The sequence below is a fragment of the Rattus norvegicus genome, chromosome 16 (assembly GCF_036323735.1).
Source record: "Rattus norvegicus strain BN/NHsdMcwi chromosome 16, GRCr8, whole genome shotgun sequence".
Lineage (NCBI taxonomy): Eukaryota > Metazoa > Chordata > Mammalia > Rodentia > Muridae > Rattus > Rattus norvegicus.
The window spans coordinates 89,435,709-89,452,693 of record NC_086034.1 but is presented as its reverse complement, the minus strand read 5'-3'; the positions used below and the strand labels follow the sequence as shown (position 1 = coordinate 89,452,693).

Below are 16,985 nucleotides of genomic sequence, written 5' to 3'. Positions count from 1 at the left end.
ATTATTTCTAGTAGGAGCAGTTATAAGGTATAATGGTTCAACTGAATGTTGCCTCTAATGAGCATAGTAAAACACTGATCTCTTTGATTAGGCTGCTTCCACTACAGCTGTAAAAATTATACAACACCACCTCTGAGCTTCCTTTATATGGAGCAAACTGGGAGGTACTTTAGTGTAGGCACATAAAAGTCACCTAAATCCCAAATATCAGTGAAGAAATGGATTGTGTAATAGAGACTCTACTTCACCAAATGTAGAATATACATCTTGTGTATTTCTATGGTCCACCTATAAGTCATGATTGAAATGTTAATGAAAGATAAGAGTAGTATGTGAGGCCAGAAACATTGACTGTCTTTCTACATCTGCCATTAATATGCTGAAGGGCCACACATCTGGTAATTCTTTTCGGTCATCCCTTTCGTTATACAATAAGAATTGGGTTTGGGTACTCTCTGAGCATGTACTTTTAGTGTACAGCTCATGTCCTCTGATTCGAAGAGTGAGTATCTTCACTTTGAAAGTTAGGGCCAATTTCATTCACTATTCACTTTCTTTCTAGCAAAAAAAGTACTTTTTTAATAAAAAAATTATATTTACTTACAAGCATTCAGAATGCCAACAAAACAGCCACTTTTTTTTTGAATTATAGGGCGATATTCAGTTAACAGAAGAATTATCTTCGTATAAGCTTAGTAAGCGACAACTGAAGGTGAAAGAGCAACAACCAAAAACAAAACAAAACAAAAACAAAAACAAAAACAAAAAAAACAAAGATAAAACCAAAGGAAAAAAAAAACAAAAAGAAAAAAACCCAAAAAACAAAAAACAAACTACTGTCCCCGTATATAACTAATTTGTGCTGTGCACCAACAAGAACCTGCTTTAAATTTCCATACCAATTTACAATCCCAGACTGTACCAGGCAAAGTTAGTGGCTATTGAAAATACCACCAGGACAGAACTATCTAAAGACACATTCAGTAGTGTGTTAACTATACAAAAACAAAACAAAACAAACAAAAAAACCAAGACAACAACAACAAAAGCACTGTAAACTCTAAAAACAAATCTTACATAGTCTTACTTTTCAATTTTTTCTTTGAAAGGAGTGAGTTGTGTACAGAGGATTTAAATGCTTTATAGACAAGGAAAAAACTTCACTAGAACCAACTCATTCATCATCATCTTCATCATGATCTTCACCTTCCTAGTCTTCTTCCTTTTCCTCATCCTCTTCATCCTCCTCATCATTTTCCTCTTCCTTCTTTTCCTTGCTCTTTTCAGCCTTGACCACCCTCTTTTTCACTGCATCAGGTTTTCCTTTAGCTCTGTAGGTATCAATATCCCTCCCATATTTCTTCAGCTTAGCGGTCTTCTTCTCATAGGGTTTCTTGTCATCTGTGACAGTATTGTTCCACATCTCTCCTAGTTTCCTTGCAGCATCACCAATGGAAAAACCAGGATGCTCGCCTTTGATTTTTGGGCACTACTAAGAACAGAACAAGAAGAAGACTGAAGGAGGCCTCTTGGGTGCATTGGGATCCTTGAACTTCCTTTTGGTCTCCCCTTTGGGGGGATGTAGGTTTTCATTTCTCTTTCATAACTAGCCTTGTCAGCCTTTGCCATATCTTTAAATTTCCCCCTTTCCTTAGCAGACATGGTTTTCCACCTCTCTGAGCACTTCTTGGAGAACTCGGAGAAGTTGACAGAAGCATCTGGATGCTTTTTCTTGTGCTCCTCTAGGCAGGCTTGCACAGAGAATGCATTTGAGGACATTTTTAGCGTTTTAGGATCTCCTTTGCCCATGTTTAGTTGATTTTCCTCCGCAAGGCACAGATTTGCCCAGTGCCCGTCCGGCTCTCACTTGCCCCACAAATAGAGTCTTAAGAAATGTCCCCCTTAGCAGTTCTACAATTTAATTCCAGAAAACACTCTGACAAAGGAGGAAGATGATCTTTTTATTATCATGCTTACTAATAAGGCATTACTAATAAGGTACAAGTGGAGACATTATGCCTTGCAAAAATTGATGCATCACAGCCCAGTATCAAACAGAGTTGAAATAGTTATGTCTCAATCCATGTGAGAAATACATTTGTATGTATGTGTGCGTGTGCTAAGATTCTAATCCTCATAAATGAAGTGAGATACACATTTTTTACGAGAAAATTTCCATAGTTCTTGACATTAGATATTCAGTAAGTACTTACAGTAGTAAATTCTTTTCAGAACTCTCTAAGGGTTTAAAACAGGTCTCTGTGAATGCGTTTCAATATATAAACTGGTAGAGAACCATATATCTATACATTTTTAAGTAGACTATTGTTCACTAGAGATTCTAAGAATCATGTTGCTTTATTTTTTATTTGTTCCAGTGAGACTTAATCTGCATTGAGTGAGCAAGTTACTATTATTGTGTATTTAAACTAAATGTGCAGTATTCTGTTCTTATGATCCTAAATATAGAAAGATGTTCATCACTTTGAGTGAATTAAAGATTAATTAACTTTACATACCCTGAAGGCCACTGATATGGAAATTCTCCATAGTTTGAAACTATATGTTCTGTTTCTATGAGCAAGAAATCTTGCTCATAGATAATAAGCAAATATGTCACATACCCATTCATCTACTGTACTGATTCATATTCATGTTTATAAAAGAGCAGATTCTGTACTGAGATAAGTTGAACTAAGATCAACTGCATTTAAAATATTGTACAAGTGATATTATTCCATCGAAATAGGAAATTAGATTCCCAAAACTGTTTTTGCCCTATCATAAATTACTCATAACTTGACCTTTCACCTCTCACCTTGCTTGTGTCCTCTCACTATTGCAATGGGACACAAAAGGACTATGCTTCACTGATCCCTTGGTAGAACCCGCTGACATGAGTTTTAGATCTATCTTTAATGACATTCCATTGCAAATCATCACAATGATTGCTGAGATGTCTTATTCTTGTATTCTGTGTATCTGATTTTAGATTATGCTTTTGATAACTTGATTTAGTGTCATCAATTTGTGTTTCAAAGCTACATTAATCTGCCCTTTAGACGATAATCTCTGTAAATTAATGATAAGCACATCCAGAAATGAACATGTCAGCTTTGGAAATACTGGCCTTGATTATAGTGCTTGTTCTATGTGAAGGAAAAAATCTTGGCTGTAAGTGATTTTTTTCTATGTGTGACTCATGGGTTGTTGACTAGATGGTCTTGTTTAGTGACCATCACAGTACAGTTATATTTCTTCTGTGTTTGTTCTACCAAAGGAGTCAATTTCTGATCATTAAATAGAGAATCCACAGGGGAAAGACCAGCTTTTTAAGCAGTGCTTATATAGGTTAACTTAGAGTAAGAAACAGTGTGATCTCAACAAAATAGAATTAAAAAGATGTCGAATTGCTTATTTAAAAGAATAATATAGGAACAATTAATTTAATAATCATAATTTACGATTCCCAGGATATGCTTTCAATTATTGTTGATATTCAGTATATTTGATAGTTATTGCTAAATGTTAAAAGTACAGTAAAGAAGATATAATTTACCTCGTTTAGTGCCTAACTTTTTTTAGCAGCATGCTGAGTATAATACTCTGTTTATTTTAGAGCTAATCTTAGATGAGATGACATAGGAGAAGAACAACAGTAATAATAATTGTCTTGGCCACCCTCAAGTTGACCATGTGAATGCAAAAGAATCTTTTCCTGGGGACAGTTATTTACCCTTCGTCATGTTGATTTGTCATGGAACCCAGAGATGATCTAGATGATCTCACAGAGAACTCAAAGGACTTTATGTGTGGTATTTTTTCAGAACATATATCTGGTAAGTGGACTGTCTTATGATTTTCAGAAACAGAAAGGAAACAATACTTAACCTGATCACAAGGCAGATCCAATTCAAATGGCAAAAGCAAAAGCATTGGTGGCTTTATACAAAGATATTCAACTGTATTTAATTTTATCAAGATTCATTTTATTCAGGTAATAACAGATTATCATGTATATGAAACTGTGACTAACAAAACACATATTAGAAATCCCCTACTGGAATACTGTATTTAATACTATTATTACTACTAATAATAATAATTTTATTATTATTATTTAATACTATTATTATTTAATAATAATTGAATAAATAAATAATAAATAAATAAATTGAATAAATAAATAATATTTATTCAAGTCCCTATATAAATATACAAGGTAGTTATCATAGTCTACTGATGAGAAGGCCAAATCTTCTAGAGATTTTCATTCTCTTCATATTAGACTTAAACTGGATTCTTTGCCTCCTTAGCACCCAGTCTTATTCTTTCCTCTCTTTCGTGACAAAGACAATGATTGGTGTGCTCACTTACTGAGACATGAGTTAGTCTCATTTTTATATGTGTGTAGATTTGCCCTTGCTACCAGAATTATCTAGAATGGAGAGGGGATCCCTCACTTTTCACTAACACTTTCTCTCTCTGGCCATTGGAGTGAGTCAACCTGATACAATAAGAAACAATGACCTTAATTTATCATGGATAAAATTCCACTGAAGCCCACTATAGAGAAGCTGCTTCACCAGCACTAAATAAGTACATTTTTGTCTTGTGTGAAAGTGTCACATGACCAGGGCCCAGGCCCTGAGTCTGGCCTTCAGCAGCTCTCAGTGACAAAAATATTAGGCAACAAGTAAGATCTTATTTTTACCTACAGCTTCATCTAACAATATCTGATCCAGGTCCTGAGTCCACAGCAGATATGGCTCTGTCAACCTTTCTATTCCAAGAGTTTAGTTTGCTAAACAGTGAGCCGAGGTCCTCCTGGCTTCATTCCTACCTATGTTCTTCATTTATTGAGTATGAGGCAATATATGTTTTGAACCAATTTTATTTTCTTTACTGTTTAGTAAGTAATAGACACTGTATCAATCTGCAGTTCTTCCCTTGGTGTTTCTGTGTTTATTGCTTTCTTTCCTCCCTGCAAATTACCAATACATGTGATAGGTGGGCAGCAACTCTCCCTATCCTCAACTGCTTTGTAAGGAGCAAATATCATATCATTTAAGGAGACACCTTTTAGTGCAAATCAAAGAAGCTTTTGACTTTCAAATTCAGAGAGTAGCACGTTATTAGGTGATGCACTACCAGCTTTCAGAGGTTGTCACTTTCCTTTGTGCTCTTTCTTAGCAGTAAAATATACAAAAAGACACTCCAGATACTTGAGCACTGTGCTGACGGAGATCCACCTTGTGAAGTTTCCACTAGTGAATAGTGGTTATGCGAGGAGCAGATGTATTTGAACATGCCGAGGTAAGAGGAGTAAAGGAGAAAACACTGATGCACCTGAGAACAGGTTTCATAGTTTTCGCTTTAAAGATTTTCTATACCCAGGCTGAGTTGTTTTCCTTTCTACTACCTACAAGAGAAGGGGTAGGTTTTTGAGTATGTGACACCTTCCTCAGAAGCCTCAGAGCGACATCTGCATCACCGCGATAAAATTACTCAGAAGAAATATGCATCTAGGGAGCACTGAGATACTTTGTCTGTCTGAGCTAGAAATGGATTTCAGAGAGTGTGGCACTAGTCCTGTCTCTGTAATTAGAAATAATTTATACATAGCTATTAAAACCACACAACAAAACCACACATAAAATATTCGAACTAAGTCTTTCGATTCTGCCTTACCCCTAGCTATGCTTCCAATATGTTCCATGGATAATATGAGATAATTACTAAAATGTACCCTTGAGAATAGTTTCTGCAACAATTCGATGTTTTGGGCTTTTTGTGTTTGCTATTGAGGCTCACACCTGCAGATGGAAACATAAGGAAATTACTGTCTTGATACTATTTCTAAATGTTGTGTGCAGTTTAGATCAAAGTTTGACATTCTGAGCTGTTTAATTTTCTCTAGGGAAAGAATTTCCCCAGTGGAAGAGCTTCAGCATTACACCTCCAGATTTCAAGCCTTTCTGAAACAAATCTAGACCTTGATCAGATTATTTTCGGGTCATTCACCACTTGTAGGGAGATAATGAATAAATCGTTTCAGGAAGGGCCTTAGGCAAGGATTCCAGCCCTGCCTCTCTTGTGTTCTCCATGTAGCAAACGCTGAAAAAATAGTACTGGTGTGGTAGAATGTCTTTTTTCTCTCCTGAATATACATATATACATACATATATATATATACATATATATATGATATCTCAAAGATTGTTTGTACAAAGCATACAGCTTCTAATCCCAATTCTTCAGCTTGTTTTGAATTATTATTTTGCCACCAAACTGAATGCCTTGGCAATATTTTTTAGAATAGTCTTTTTTTTTCCAGAATAATTGGTACAGAAGTATTTTCTAATAATTTAACATCAAGCCATTAGTCACCTATGGTTCTGTTTAAGTCAGATTTGAATATCATTAAGTTTTCTAAAATGAAATGGCTTTGCAACTCCTAAGTAGAAAGTGGTCTTCACCAAACTTAATAGTAAAATGGAAATTCATGTAATTTACATAATATATTAAATTATCAACTAATGAAATAATGTAGTTGGAAATGGTTCTTTCAGTTTATTTCATTTCTAGCTGGTGTTTTTATAAACTGACTTCCCAGTGAATAAACATTAAACTAAATAGTATTTTTAAAGGAATGTTCAGAAAAATGTATAGCTTAGTTAATTTTTAATTAGATGAAATAACTGATAAGCAATATTACTTAAATAATAAATACAATGCAGTTTTTTAGATTCATGTTTGGAACTTTGGGATAACAGATCAGAAATGAGGCAGATTGATGAGCTTTCCACATATACCTTGAAGCAAGGGAGTTAAACCAGCCACACTAGAACGCGCTCCAAAAGTTCACTGTGAATATTCAACATACACGCTTAAAAGGACTACTATTTTAGTGATATAATCCAAGTAAATAATTCATGGTACACGCCATTTAATAAAAAACATACCTGTTAAAACTGTTTCACACGGTTAATGTTACACAAGAAACCAGAGAGCGATGGATGAGCCAAGTGGGAAGCGAAAGGAAGGAACTTATGATAAAAGTTTACAGTGCGGCAATGAGAGATGGGTGAGGAGCACGGATAATTTACCAGTAAGCATGATGAGTCTAGAATAGCATTTAAAACACTTTCATCAACAGAATAAAATAAAGAGCATAGTTGTTAAACTGATGCTTTTCATAGTGGGTTTATTAGCACTCAACATAAAGACCTAAGGCAAAATATTCTCTCTGTCAAAACCGTTTCTTTCTACTTGTTTTTTACGTTCTATAGTTGACTATACTTCATATTCAAAGAATTAATTTGTGAAGAAATTTCGATAAATAAGGAAGGCGATTAAATAGATATAACATTTTGTAAAATCTGGAAAAAAATAACAACGCAAGTTAAAAACAGAATCTAAGTGAGACCCAATGTCTTCACAGTATCCTATAGCAATACTTTATGCTCAGAGATCAAAACATGTTGAACATAGCTTTAGCATTACGTGCACTTTTTAGGCTTTGCAAAGCTCAGGCCCAAACATAGAACCCATAAGTGCCAGGATTTTATTACCACTGATCCATATATTCTCATCCTCTTCTTTTTTGTTTTAATCTATTTTTTAATACTGTAGATTTATTCCCCTCCTGGTCCTATTCCATATCCTATACGTCCTCCCCACCCATATCTCCACATCCCTACCTACCACAGCACCTGACTTCTAAACTCTGTGGGGCCTCCAGTCTCTTGAGGGTGAGGTGCAACTTCTCTGACTGAATCCAGACCAGGCAGCCCTCAGTAGTATGTGTGTTGGGGGCCTCATATCAGCTCGTCTATGCTGCCTGGTTGGTGATCCAGTGTTTGAGATATCTCAGGGGTCCAGGTTAATTGTGACTGCTGGTACTTGTACAGGGTTGTCCTAATCCTCAGCTTTTTCCCAGCTCTTCCGAATTCAACCACAGGGGTCAGCAGCTTCTGTCCATTGGATGGGTGCAAATATCTGCATCTGACTCTTTCGGCTGCTTGTTGGGTCTTTTAGAGGGCAGTCATGATAGGTCGTGTCAAGCCTCTGGGCCTCCCCTTGAGCAGGATCCAACTTTGGGCCTGTTGTTGGACCTTCTTTTTCTTGAGCTCCTCTCCTTTTCCATCTCTGGAGTTCTTTCAGACAGGAACATTATGGGTCAGTGTTTTGACTGTGTGATGGCAACCCCATCCCTCACTTGAGGCCCTGTCTTTCTCCTGCAAGTTGGCTTTACAAGTTTCCTCTCCCGACTGTAGGGCATTTCACCTAAGGTCCCTCCCTTTGAGTCCTCAGCATCTCTCACCTGCCAGGTCTCTACTGCCTGCTGGAGCACCCCCACCCCTACCCCAAACTTCTACCTCCTGAGGTTGCTTGTTTCCATTCTTTCTGCTGGCCTTCAGGGCTTCAGTCCTTCTCATCCATCTAACACCAGCTCTTATTTCCCTTTATTCCCCCATTCCTATTGCCTTTCCCTCCCATGTACCTCCTTCTCTCCCCCTTTATGATTACTTTCTTCTCCCTCCCAAGTGGGACTGAGGTGTCCTCATTGGGACTTCAGCTTTTTAACTTTATGAGTTCTGTGGACTATATCTTGGGTATTCTGAACTAACTTACTTACTTTCTTTCTTTCTTTCTTTCTTTCTTTCTTTCTTTCTTGTGTTGGATAACAGCCACTTATTAGTGAGAATCAATTGGGCATATGCTTTGGGGTCTGAGATACCTCATTCAGGATGATATTTTCTAGTTACATCCATTTGCCTGCAAAACTCAGGATAGCCTTGTTCTTTTTTTTTTTTTCTTTTTCTTTTTTATTTTATTTTATTTTTTTTATTATCTTGAGTATTTATTATATACATTTCAAGTGTTATTCCCTTTCAGGTTTCCGGACAGACATCACCCTCTCCCCTCCCCTTCCTTGGGGGTGTTCCCCTCCCAAACCTCCCCCCATTGCCACCCTCCCCGCATAGTCTAGTTCACTGGGGGTTCAGTCTTAGCAGGACCCAGGGCTTCCCCTTCCACTGGTGCTCTTACTAGGATATTCATTGCTACCTATGGGGTCAGAGTCCAGGATCAGTCCATGTATAGTCTTTAGGTAGTGGCTTAGTCCCTGGAAGCTCTGGTTGCTTGACATTGTTGTACTTTTGGGGTCTCGAGCACCTTCAAGCTCTTCCAGTTCTTTCTCTGATTCCTTCAACAGGGGACCTATTCTCAGTTCAGTGGTTTGCTGCTGGCATTCGCCTCTGTATTTGCTGTATTCTGGCTGTGTCTCTCAGGAGCGATCTACATCCGGCTCCTGTCAGTCTGCACTTCTTTGCTTCATCCATCTTGTCTAATTGGGTGGCTGTATATGTATGGGCCACCTGTGGGGCAGGCTCTGAATGGGTGTTCCTTCAGTCTCTGTTTTAATCTTTGCCTCTCCCTTCCCTGCCAAGGGTATTCTTTTTCCTCATTTAAAGAAGGAGTGAAGCATTCACATTTTGATCATCCGTCTTGAGTTTCCTTTGTTCTAGGGATCTAGGGTAATTCAAGCATTTGGGCTAATAGCCACTTATCAATGAGTGCATACCATGTATGTCTTTCTGTGAGTGGGTTAGCTCACTCAGGATGATATTTTCCAGTTCCAACCATTTGCCTACGAATTTCATAAACTCGTTGTTTTTGATAGCTGAGTAATATTCCATTGTGTAGATGTACCACATTTTCTGTATCCATTCCTCTGTTGAAGGGCATCTGGGTTCTTTCCAGTTTCTGGCTATTATAAATAAGGCTGCGATGAACATAGTGGAGCACGTGTCTCTTTTATATGTTGAGGCATCTTTTGGGTATATGCCCAAGAGAGGTATGGCTGGATCCTCAGGCAGTTCAATGTCCAATTTTCTGAGGAAACTCCAGACTGATTTCCAGAATGGTTTTACCAGTCTGCAATCCCACCAACAATGGAGGAGTGTTCCTCTTTCTCCACATCCTCGCCAGCATCTGCTGTCACCTGAGTTTTTGATCTTAGCCATTCTCACTGGTGTGAGGTGAAATCTCAGGGTTGTTTTGATTTGCATTTCCCTTATGACTAAAGATGTTGAACATTTCTTTAGGTGTTTCTCAGCCATTCGGCATTCCTCAGCTGTGAATTCTTTGTTCAGCTCTGAACCCCATTTTTTAATAGGGTTATTTGTTTCCCTGCGGTCTAACTTCTTGAGTTCTTTGTATATTTTGGATATAAGGCCTCTATCTGTTATAGGATTGGTAAAGATCTTTTCCCAATCTGTTGGTTGTCGTTTTGTCCTAACCACAGTGTCCTTTGCCTTACAGAAGCTTTGCAGTTTTATGAGATCCCATTTGTCGATTCTTGATCTTAGAGCATAAGCCATTGGTGTTTTGTTCAGGAAATTTTTTCCAGTGCCCATGTGTTCCAGATGCTTCCCTAGTTTTTCTTCTATTAGTTTGATTGTGTCTGGTTTGATGTGGAGGTCCTTGATCCACTTGGACTTAAGCTTTGTACAGGGTGATAAGCATGGATCGATCTGCATTCTTCTACATGTTGCCCTCCAGTTGAACCAGCACCATTTGCTGAAAATGCTATCTTTTTTCCATTGGATGGTTTTGGCTCCTTTGTCAAAAATCAAGTACCATAGGTGTGTGGGTTCATTTCTGGGTCTTCAATTCTATTCCATTGGTCTATCTGTCTGTCTCTGTACCAATACCATGCAGTTTTTCTCACTATTGCTCTGTAATACTGCTTGAGTTCAGGGATAGTGATTCCCCCTGAAGTCCTCTTATTGTTGAGGATAGCTTTAGCTATCCTGGGTTTTTTGTTATTCCAGATGAATTTGCAAATTGTTCTGTCTAACTCTTTGAAGAATTGGATTGGTATTTTGATGGGGATTGCATTGAATCTGTAGATTGCTTTTGGTAAAATGGCCATTTTTACTATATTAATCCTGCCAATCCATGAGCATGGGAGATCTTTCCATCTCCTGAGGTCTTCTTCAATTTCTTTCCTCAGTGTCTTGAAGTTCTTATTGTACAGATCTTTTACTTGCTTGGTTAAAGTCACACCGAGGTACTTTATATTATTTGGGTCTATTATGAAGGGTGTCGTTTCCCTAATTTCTTTCTCGGCTTGTTTCTCTTTTGTATAGAGGAAGGCAACTGATTTATTTGAGTTAATTTTATACCCAGCCACTTTGCTGAAGTTGTTTATCAGCTTTAGTAGTTCTCTGGTGGAACTTTTGGGATCACTTAAATATACTATCATGTCGTCTGCAAATAGTGATATTTTGACCTCTTCTTTTCCGATCTGTATCCCCTTGATCTCCTTTTGTTGTCTGATTGCTCTGGCTAGAACTTCAAGAACTATATTGAATAAGTAGGGAGAGAGTGGGCAGCCTTGTCTAGTCCCTGATTTTAGTGGGATTGCTTCAAGTTTCTCTCCATTTAGTTTAATGTTAGCAACTGGTTTGCTGTATATGGCTTTTACTATGTTTAGGTATGGGCCTTGAATACCTATTCTTTCCAGGACTTTTATCATGAAGGGGTGTTGAATTTTGTCAAATGCTTTCTCAGCATCTAATGAAATGATCATGTGGTTCTGTTCTTTCAGTTTGTTTATATGATGGATCACGTTGATGGTTTTCCTTATATTAAACCATCCCTGCATGCCTGGGATGAAGCCTACTTGATCATGGTGGATGATTGTTTTGATGTGCTCTTGAATTCGGTTTGCCAGAATTTTATTGAGTATTTTTGCGTCGATATTCATAAGGGAAATTGGTCTGAAGTTCTCTTTCTTTGTTGGGTCTTTGTGTGGTTTAGGTATAAGAGTAATTGTGGCTTCATAGAAGGAATTCGGTAGGGCTCCATCTGTTTCAATTTTGTGGAATAGTTTGGATAATATTGGTATAAGGTCTTCTATGAAGGTTTGATAGAATTCTGCACTAAACCCGTCTGGACCTGGGCTCTTTTTGGTTGGGAGACCTTTAATGACTGCTTCTATTTCCTTAGGAGTTATGGGGTTGTTTAACTGGTTTATCTGTTCCTGATTTAACTTCGATACCTGGTATCTTTCTAGGAAATTGTCCATTTCCTGAAGATTTTCAAGTTTTGTTGAATATAGGTTGTTATAGTAAGATCTGATGATTTTTTGAATTTCCTCTGAATCTGTAGTTATGTCTCCCTTTTCATTTCTGATTTTGTTAATTTGGACGCACTCTCTGTGTCCTCTCGTTAGTCTGGCTAAGGGTTTATCTATCTTGTTGATTTTCTCAAAGAACCAACTTTTGGTTCTGTTGATTCTTTCTATGGTCCTTTTTGTTTCTACTTGGTTGATTTCAGCTCTGAGTTTGATTATTTCCTGCCTTCTACTCCTCCTGGGTGTATTTGCTTCTTTTTGTTCTAGAGCTTTTAGGTGTGCTGTCAAGCTGCTGACATATGCTCTTTCCTGTTTCTTTCTGCAGGCACTCAGCGGATAGCCTTGTTCTTAATAGCTGAGTAGTACTCTATTGTGTAAATGAACCACATTTTCTGTATCCATTTTTCTGTTGTGGGACATCTGGGTTGTTTCCAGCATTTGTGACCTTATCACAAATAAGGTCGTTATGAGCATTATAGAACATGTGCCCCTGCGACATGGTGGGCCACCTTTGGGGTATATTACCAAGATTTGGTATTGCTGGGTCTTCAGGTAGATATATTTCCAATTTCCTAAGGAACCTGCAGATTAATTTCATGAGTAGTTGTACCAGTTTGCAATCCCATCAGCAGCAGAGGAGTGTTTCTCTTTCTCCACATCCTCACTAACATGTGTTGTCAACTCACTTTTTGATCTTAGCCATTCTGACTGGTGTAAGGCGGAATCTGAGTATTGTTTTGATTTGCATTTCTCTCATCACTAAGGACTTTGAACATTTCCTAAGGTGCTTCTTAGCCATTCAAGATCCCTATTGCAAATTCTGTTTAGTTCTATATCTCATTTTTCGATTGAGTTGTTTGGTCTTTTGGTGGTTAGCTTCCCGAGTTCTTTGTATATTTTGGATATTAGCCCTCTATTGGAAGTGGGTTAGTAAAGACTTTTTTCCCAATATGTAGAATGCTGATTCGTCTTTTTAACTATGTTCTTTACCTTACAGAAACTTTCAGGTTTCATGAGGTCCCATTTATCAATTCTTGATCTAAGTACAGTAACCATTAGAGTTCTGTTTAAGAAATCTCCCCTGTGTCAATGAGTTCAAGGCTCTTGTCCACTATCTCTTCTATTAGATTAAGTATATCTGGTTTTATGTGGCGGTCCTTGATCCACTTGGACTTGAGCTTTGTGCAAGGTGACAAATATGGGTTTATTTTCATTTTTCTAAATACAGACATCTAGTTAGACCAGTACAATTTATTGAAGATGTTTTTTTTTTCCATTTTATATTTTTGGCTTCTTTGTCAAAATCAGTTGTGTGTAGTGTGTGATTTTATTTCTGGGTTTTCAATTCTAGTCCATTGATCAACCTGTCTGTCTCTTTACTAATACCATGCAGTTTTTAATCACTATTGCTCTGTAGTGAAGTTTGATGTCTAGGATGGTGATTCTCTCAGCCATTCTTGTACTGTTAAGAATTTTTTCCACTGTTATAGGCTTTTTGCCTTTCCAGATGAATTTGACAATCACTCTTCCCATGTCTTTGAAGAATTGTGTTGTGATTTTTATGGGGATTGCATTGAATCTGCTGATTGCCTTTAATAGGATGGCCATTTTTCCTATGTTATTTCTGCCAATCCATGAGCATGGATTTTCTGAGATCTTCTATTTCTTTCGGAAAGATTTGAAGTGATTGTCATAAAGATGTTTCACTTGTTTGGCTAGAGTTACCCCAATAAATTTTATATTATTTGTGGCTATTGTGAAAGGAGTTGTTTCCATAATTTCTTTCTCAGCCTGTTTATCATTTATATAAAGGGAGGCAAGAGATTTATTTGAGTTAATTTTATATTCATCCACTTTGCTGAAGTTGTTTATCAAGTGGAGAAGTTCTCTGGTAGAATTTTTTGGGATCACTTATGTATACAATCATATCATCTGCAAATACCTTTATTTCTTCTTTGCCAATTTACACTCAATCTCTTTTTGTTGTGTTATTGTTCTGCCTAGCACTTTGAGTACTGTTCAGAATAGATATGGGGATAGGAGGCATTCTTGTCTTGTCCCCAATTTAGGTGGGATTGCTTCAAGTAATCCATTTGTTTTTATATTGGCTGTTGGTTTGTAATAAATTGCTTTAATTATGCATAGTTATGGGTCTTGAATTACTGATCTCTTTAAAACTTTTAACAGTAAGAGGTGTTAGTTTTTGTCAAATGCTCTTTCTGCATCTAAGGAGATTATCATGTGATTTTTTTTCTTTCAGTTTGTTTATATAGTGGATTACATTCATGGATTTTCATATATTGAACTGACCTGCCTACTTGACTATGATGAATGATGGTTTCTATGTGTTATGCAGGAATTTTTTTTAGGAAAAAAACATTAATTTTTATTGGAAAATTATGATTCAATCCCATCTTTTTTTTTAATCTTTATTAACTTGAGTATTCCTTATTTACATTTTGATTGTTATTCCCTTTCCAGTTTCCAGGCCAACATCCCCCTAACCCCTCCTGCTCCCCTTCTCTATGGGTGTTCCCCTCCCCATCCTCCCCCCATTACCGCCCTCCCCCCAACAATCACATTCACTGGGGGTTCAGTCTTGGCAGGACCGAGGGCTTCCCCTTCCACTGGTACCCTTACTAGGCTACCTATGAGGTTGGAGCCCAGGGTCAGTCCATGTATAGTCTTTAGGTAGTGGCCCAATCCCTGGAAGCTCTGGTTGCTTGGCATTGTTGTTCATATGGGGTCTCGAGCCCCTTCAAGCTCTTCCAGTTCTTTCTCTGATTCCTTCAAAGGGGGTCCTATTCTCAGTTCAGTGGTTTGCTGCTGGCATTCGCCTCTGTATTTGCTGTATTCTGGCTGTGTCTCTCAGGAGAGATCTACATCCGATTCCTGTCGGCCTGCACTTCTTTGCTTCATCCATCTTATCTAGTTGGTGGCTGTATATGTATGGGTCACATGTGGGGCAGGCTCTGAATGGGTGTTCCTTCAGTCTCTGTTTTAATCTTTGCCTCTCTCTTCCCTGCCAAGGGTATTCTTGTTCCCCTTTTAAAGAAGGAGTGAAGCATTCGCATTTTGGTCATCCTTCTTGAGTTTCATGTGTTCTGTGCATCTAGGGTAATTCGAGCATTTGGGCTAATATCCACTAGTGCTTATGGACATTAAAACCAGTTCTTCATTATTCTGGCGTATATTGAAAACCAGCTGAGAAATTCAGCCTTGTGAACTGAAATAGTATTACATTTTTTTGACCCTACATTGGTAGACAATCAATGTTGAACTAAATGGAACACAATCTGTAAGCCATAATAGTCGTAGTACCAGTAGTAATAGTAATAGTAGTAGTAGTAGTAGTAGTAGTAGTAGTAGTAGTAGTAATATGTTATATATAAATATATATGTTATATATATTATATATATAATTATTATTACATCGCTTACAGGTTGAAGTACATGTAAGATACACACACACACACACACACACACACACACACACACACACACACACAAACATTCTATAAGTTCTGTTTTCTACAGAACCCTGAGTAATGCAGGAGGGAATCACCTGAACAACAGAGTTCATCAGTGGAAATTCTCAAAAGTTTCCACCTGTCAAAATGAGATAAAGCTGACCTCACATCTATTTATTGACTTGCTAGTTTCTTTTTATTCCCTCTCATAAGGTCTTATGTGCAGTCTATTCTTTTATATTTGCACTAGAGCATTTCAAATCCTTCTGATTCTGGAAGTTCAGCCTTCTACTGCTCCTTATTTGAAATTGACTTCCTAGTATGTAGATTATAAAAAGCCACAACAAAAGGCAAATATGAAGAAATAATAAAAAATCATATTGTTTTTCACCAAGATGGTGCTGAAAGTGAAGAAGGAAGTTCCTGCCCCTCCCAAAGCCGAAGCCAAAGTGAAGGCCTTGAAAGCTAAGAAGGAATTGCTAAAAGGTGTCCACGGCCACAAAAAGAAGAAGATCCATATGTCACACACTTTCTGGTGGCCCAAGACCCTGCAGCTCTGGAGGCAGCCAAAATATCCTAGAAAGAGTGTACCCAAGCTTAACCACTATGCTCTCATCAGATTCCCATTGACCACTGAGTCAGCTATGATGAAAATAGAGAACAACATGCTTGTGTTCATTGTGGATGTGAAGGCCAACAAGCAGCAGGTCAAACAGGGCATGAAGAAACTCTATGACATTGATGTAGCCAAAGTCAATACCTTGATAAGACCTGATGGAGAAAAGGCGAATGTTCACTTGGTTCTTGATTATAATGCTCTAGATGTTGCCAACAAGATTGTGATCATCTAAACCAAGTCCAGGTGGCTAATTCTAAATATACACTTTTTTTTTTCACCATAAAAAGAGCATATTTCATGGAATAATATTTCATGTAAAAATAGTTACGATTATAGTATGAAAGTACTCAAAGGGAGTTTCCCCTTTAAGAAAAGTATATTTAAGTTTTTGTGATATTGTAATGTGATTATATCACTTCTTCCGAAATTAAATTTTGACAGCTTTGCATAAGGCATTCTAGTGATTCTGACTGATAACTTTTTATCTTCCCACTTGGGCCAGCTCCTCTCCTCCATGCTAGTCCTCTTATCCACATTTATATATTTCTATTATTTGTCTTTTCATTGATGGAGGAAACTTTTGTGCTTCCTACTTGCTTACCAAATCAATGTGGTGTGTTAGTCCTGCTGTAACTCCTTTTCCACACAGCAGGAGGATGACTTGATATAGACATTCATTCACACTACTCTGCTCAGTGCCCAAAGCTGTCCCATATCCTCTGATGGAATCCTGTCTCAAACTATGGAT

The 16,985-nt window shown here is 37.6% G+C and overlaps 1 protein-coding gene and 1 pseudogene across 1 annotated transcript; one reads left to right on the top strand and one right to left on the bottom strand.

The window, feature by feature from the left end:
- Window positions 1-1,174: 1,174 nt before the first annotated feature.
- Window positions 1,175-1,809, bottom strand: LOC108348321 (high mobility group protein B1 pseudogene; annotated as a pseudogene).
- Window positions 1,810-16,013: 14,204 nt separating this feature from the next.
- Rpl23al2 (ribosomal protein L23A like 2) lies at window positions 16,014-16,469 on the top strand. The gene has a single exon (XM_017600412.2). The coding sequence runs from the start codon at window positions 16,014-16,016 to the stop codon at window positions 16,467-16,469; it is 456 nt and encodes a 151-aa protein (XP_017455901.2).
- The last annotated feature ends 516 nt before the right edge of the window (window positions 16,470-16,985 follow it).

What these genes read in the sequence shown, in the direction of transcription:
- Rpl23al2 (XM_017600412.2), top strand. Translation starts at nt 16,014, where the DNA reads ATGGTGCTGAAAGTGAAGAAGGAAGTTCCTGCCCCTCCCAAAGCCGAA.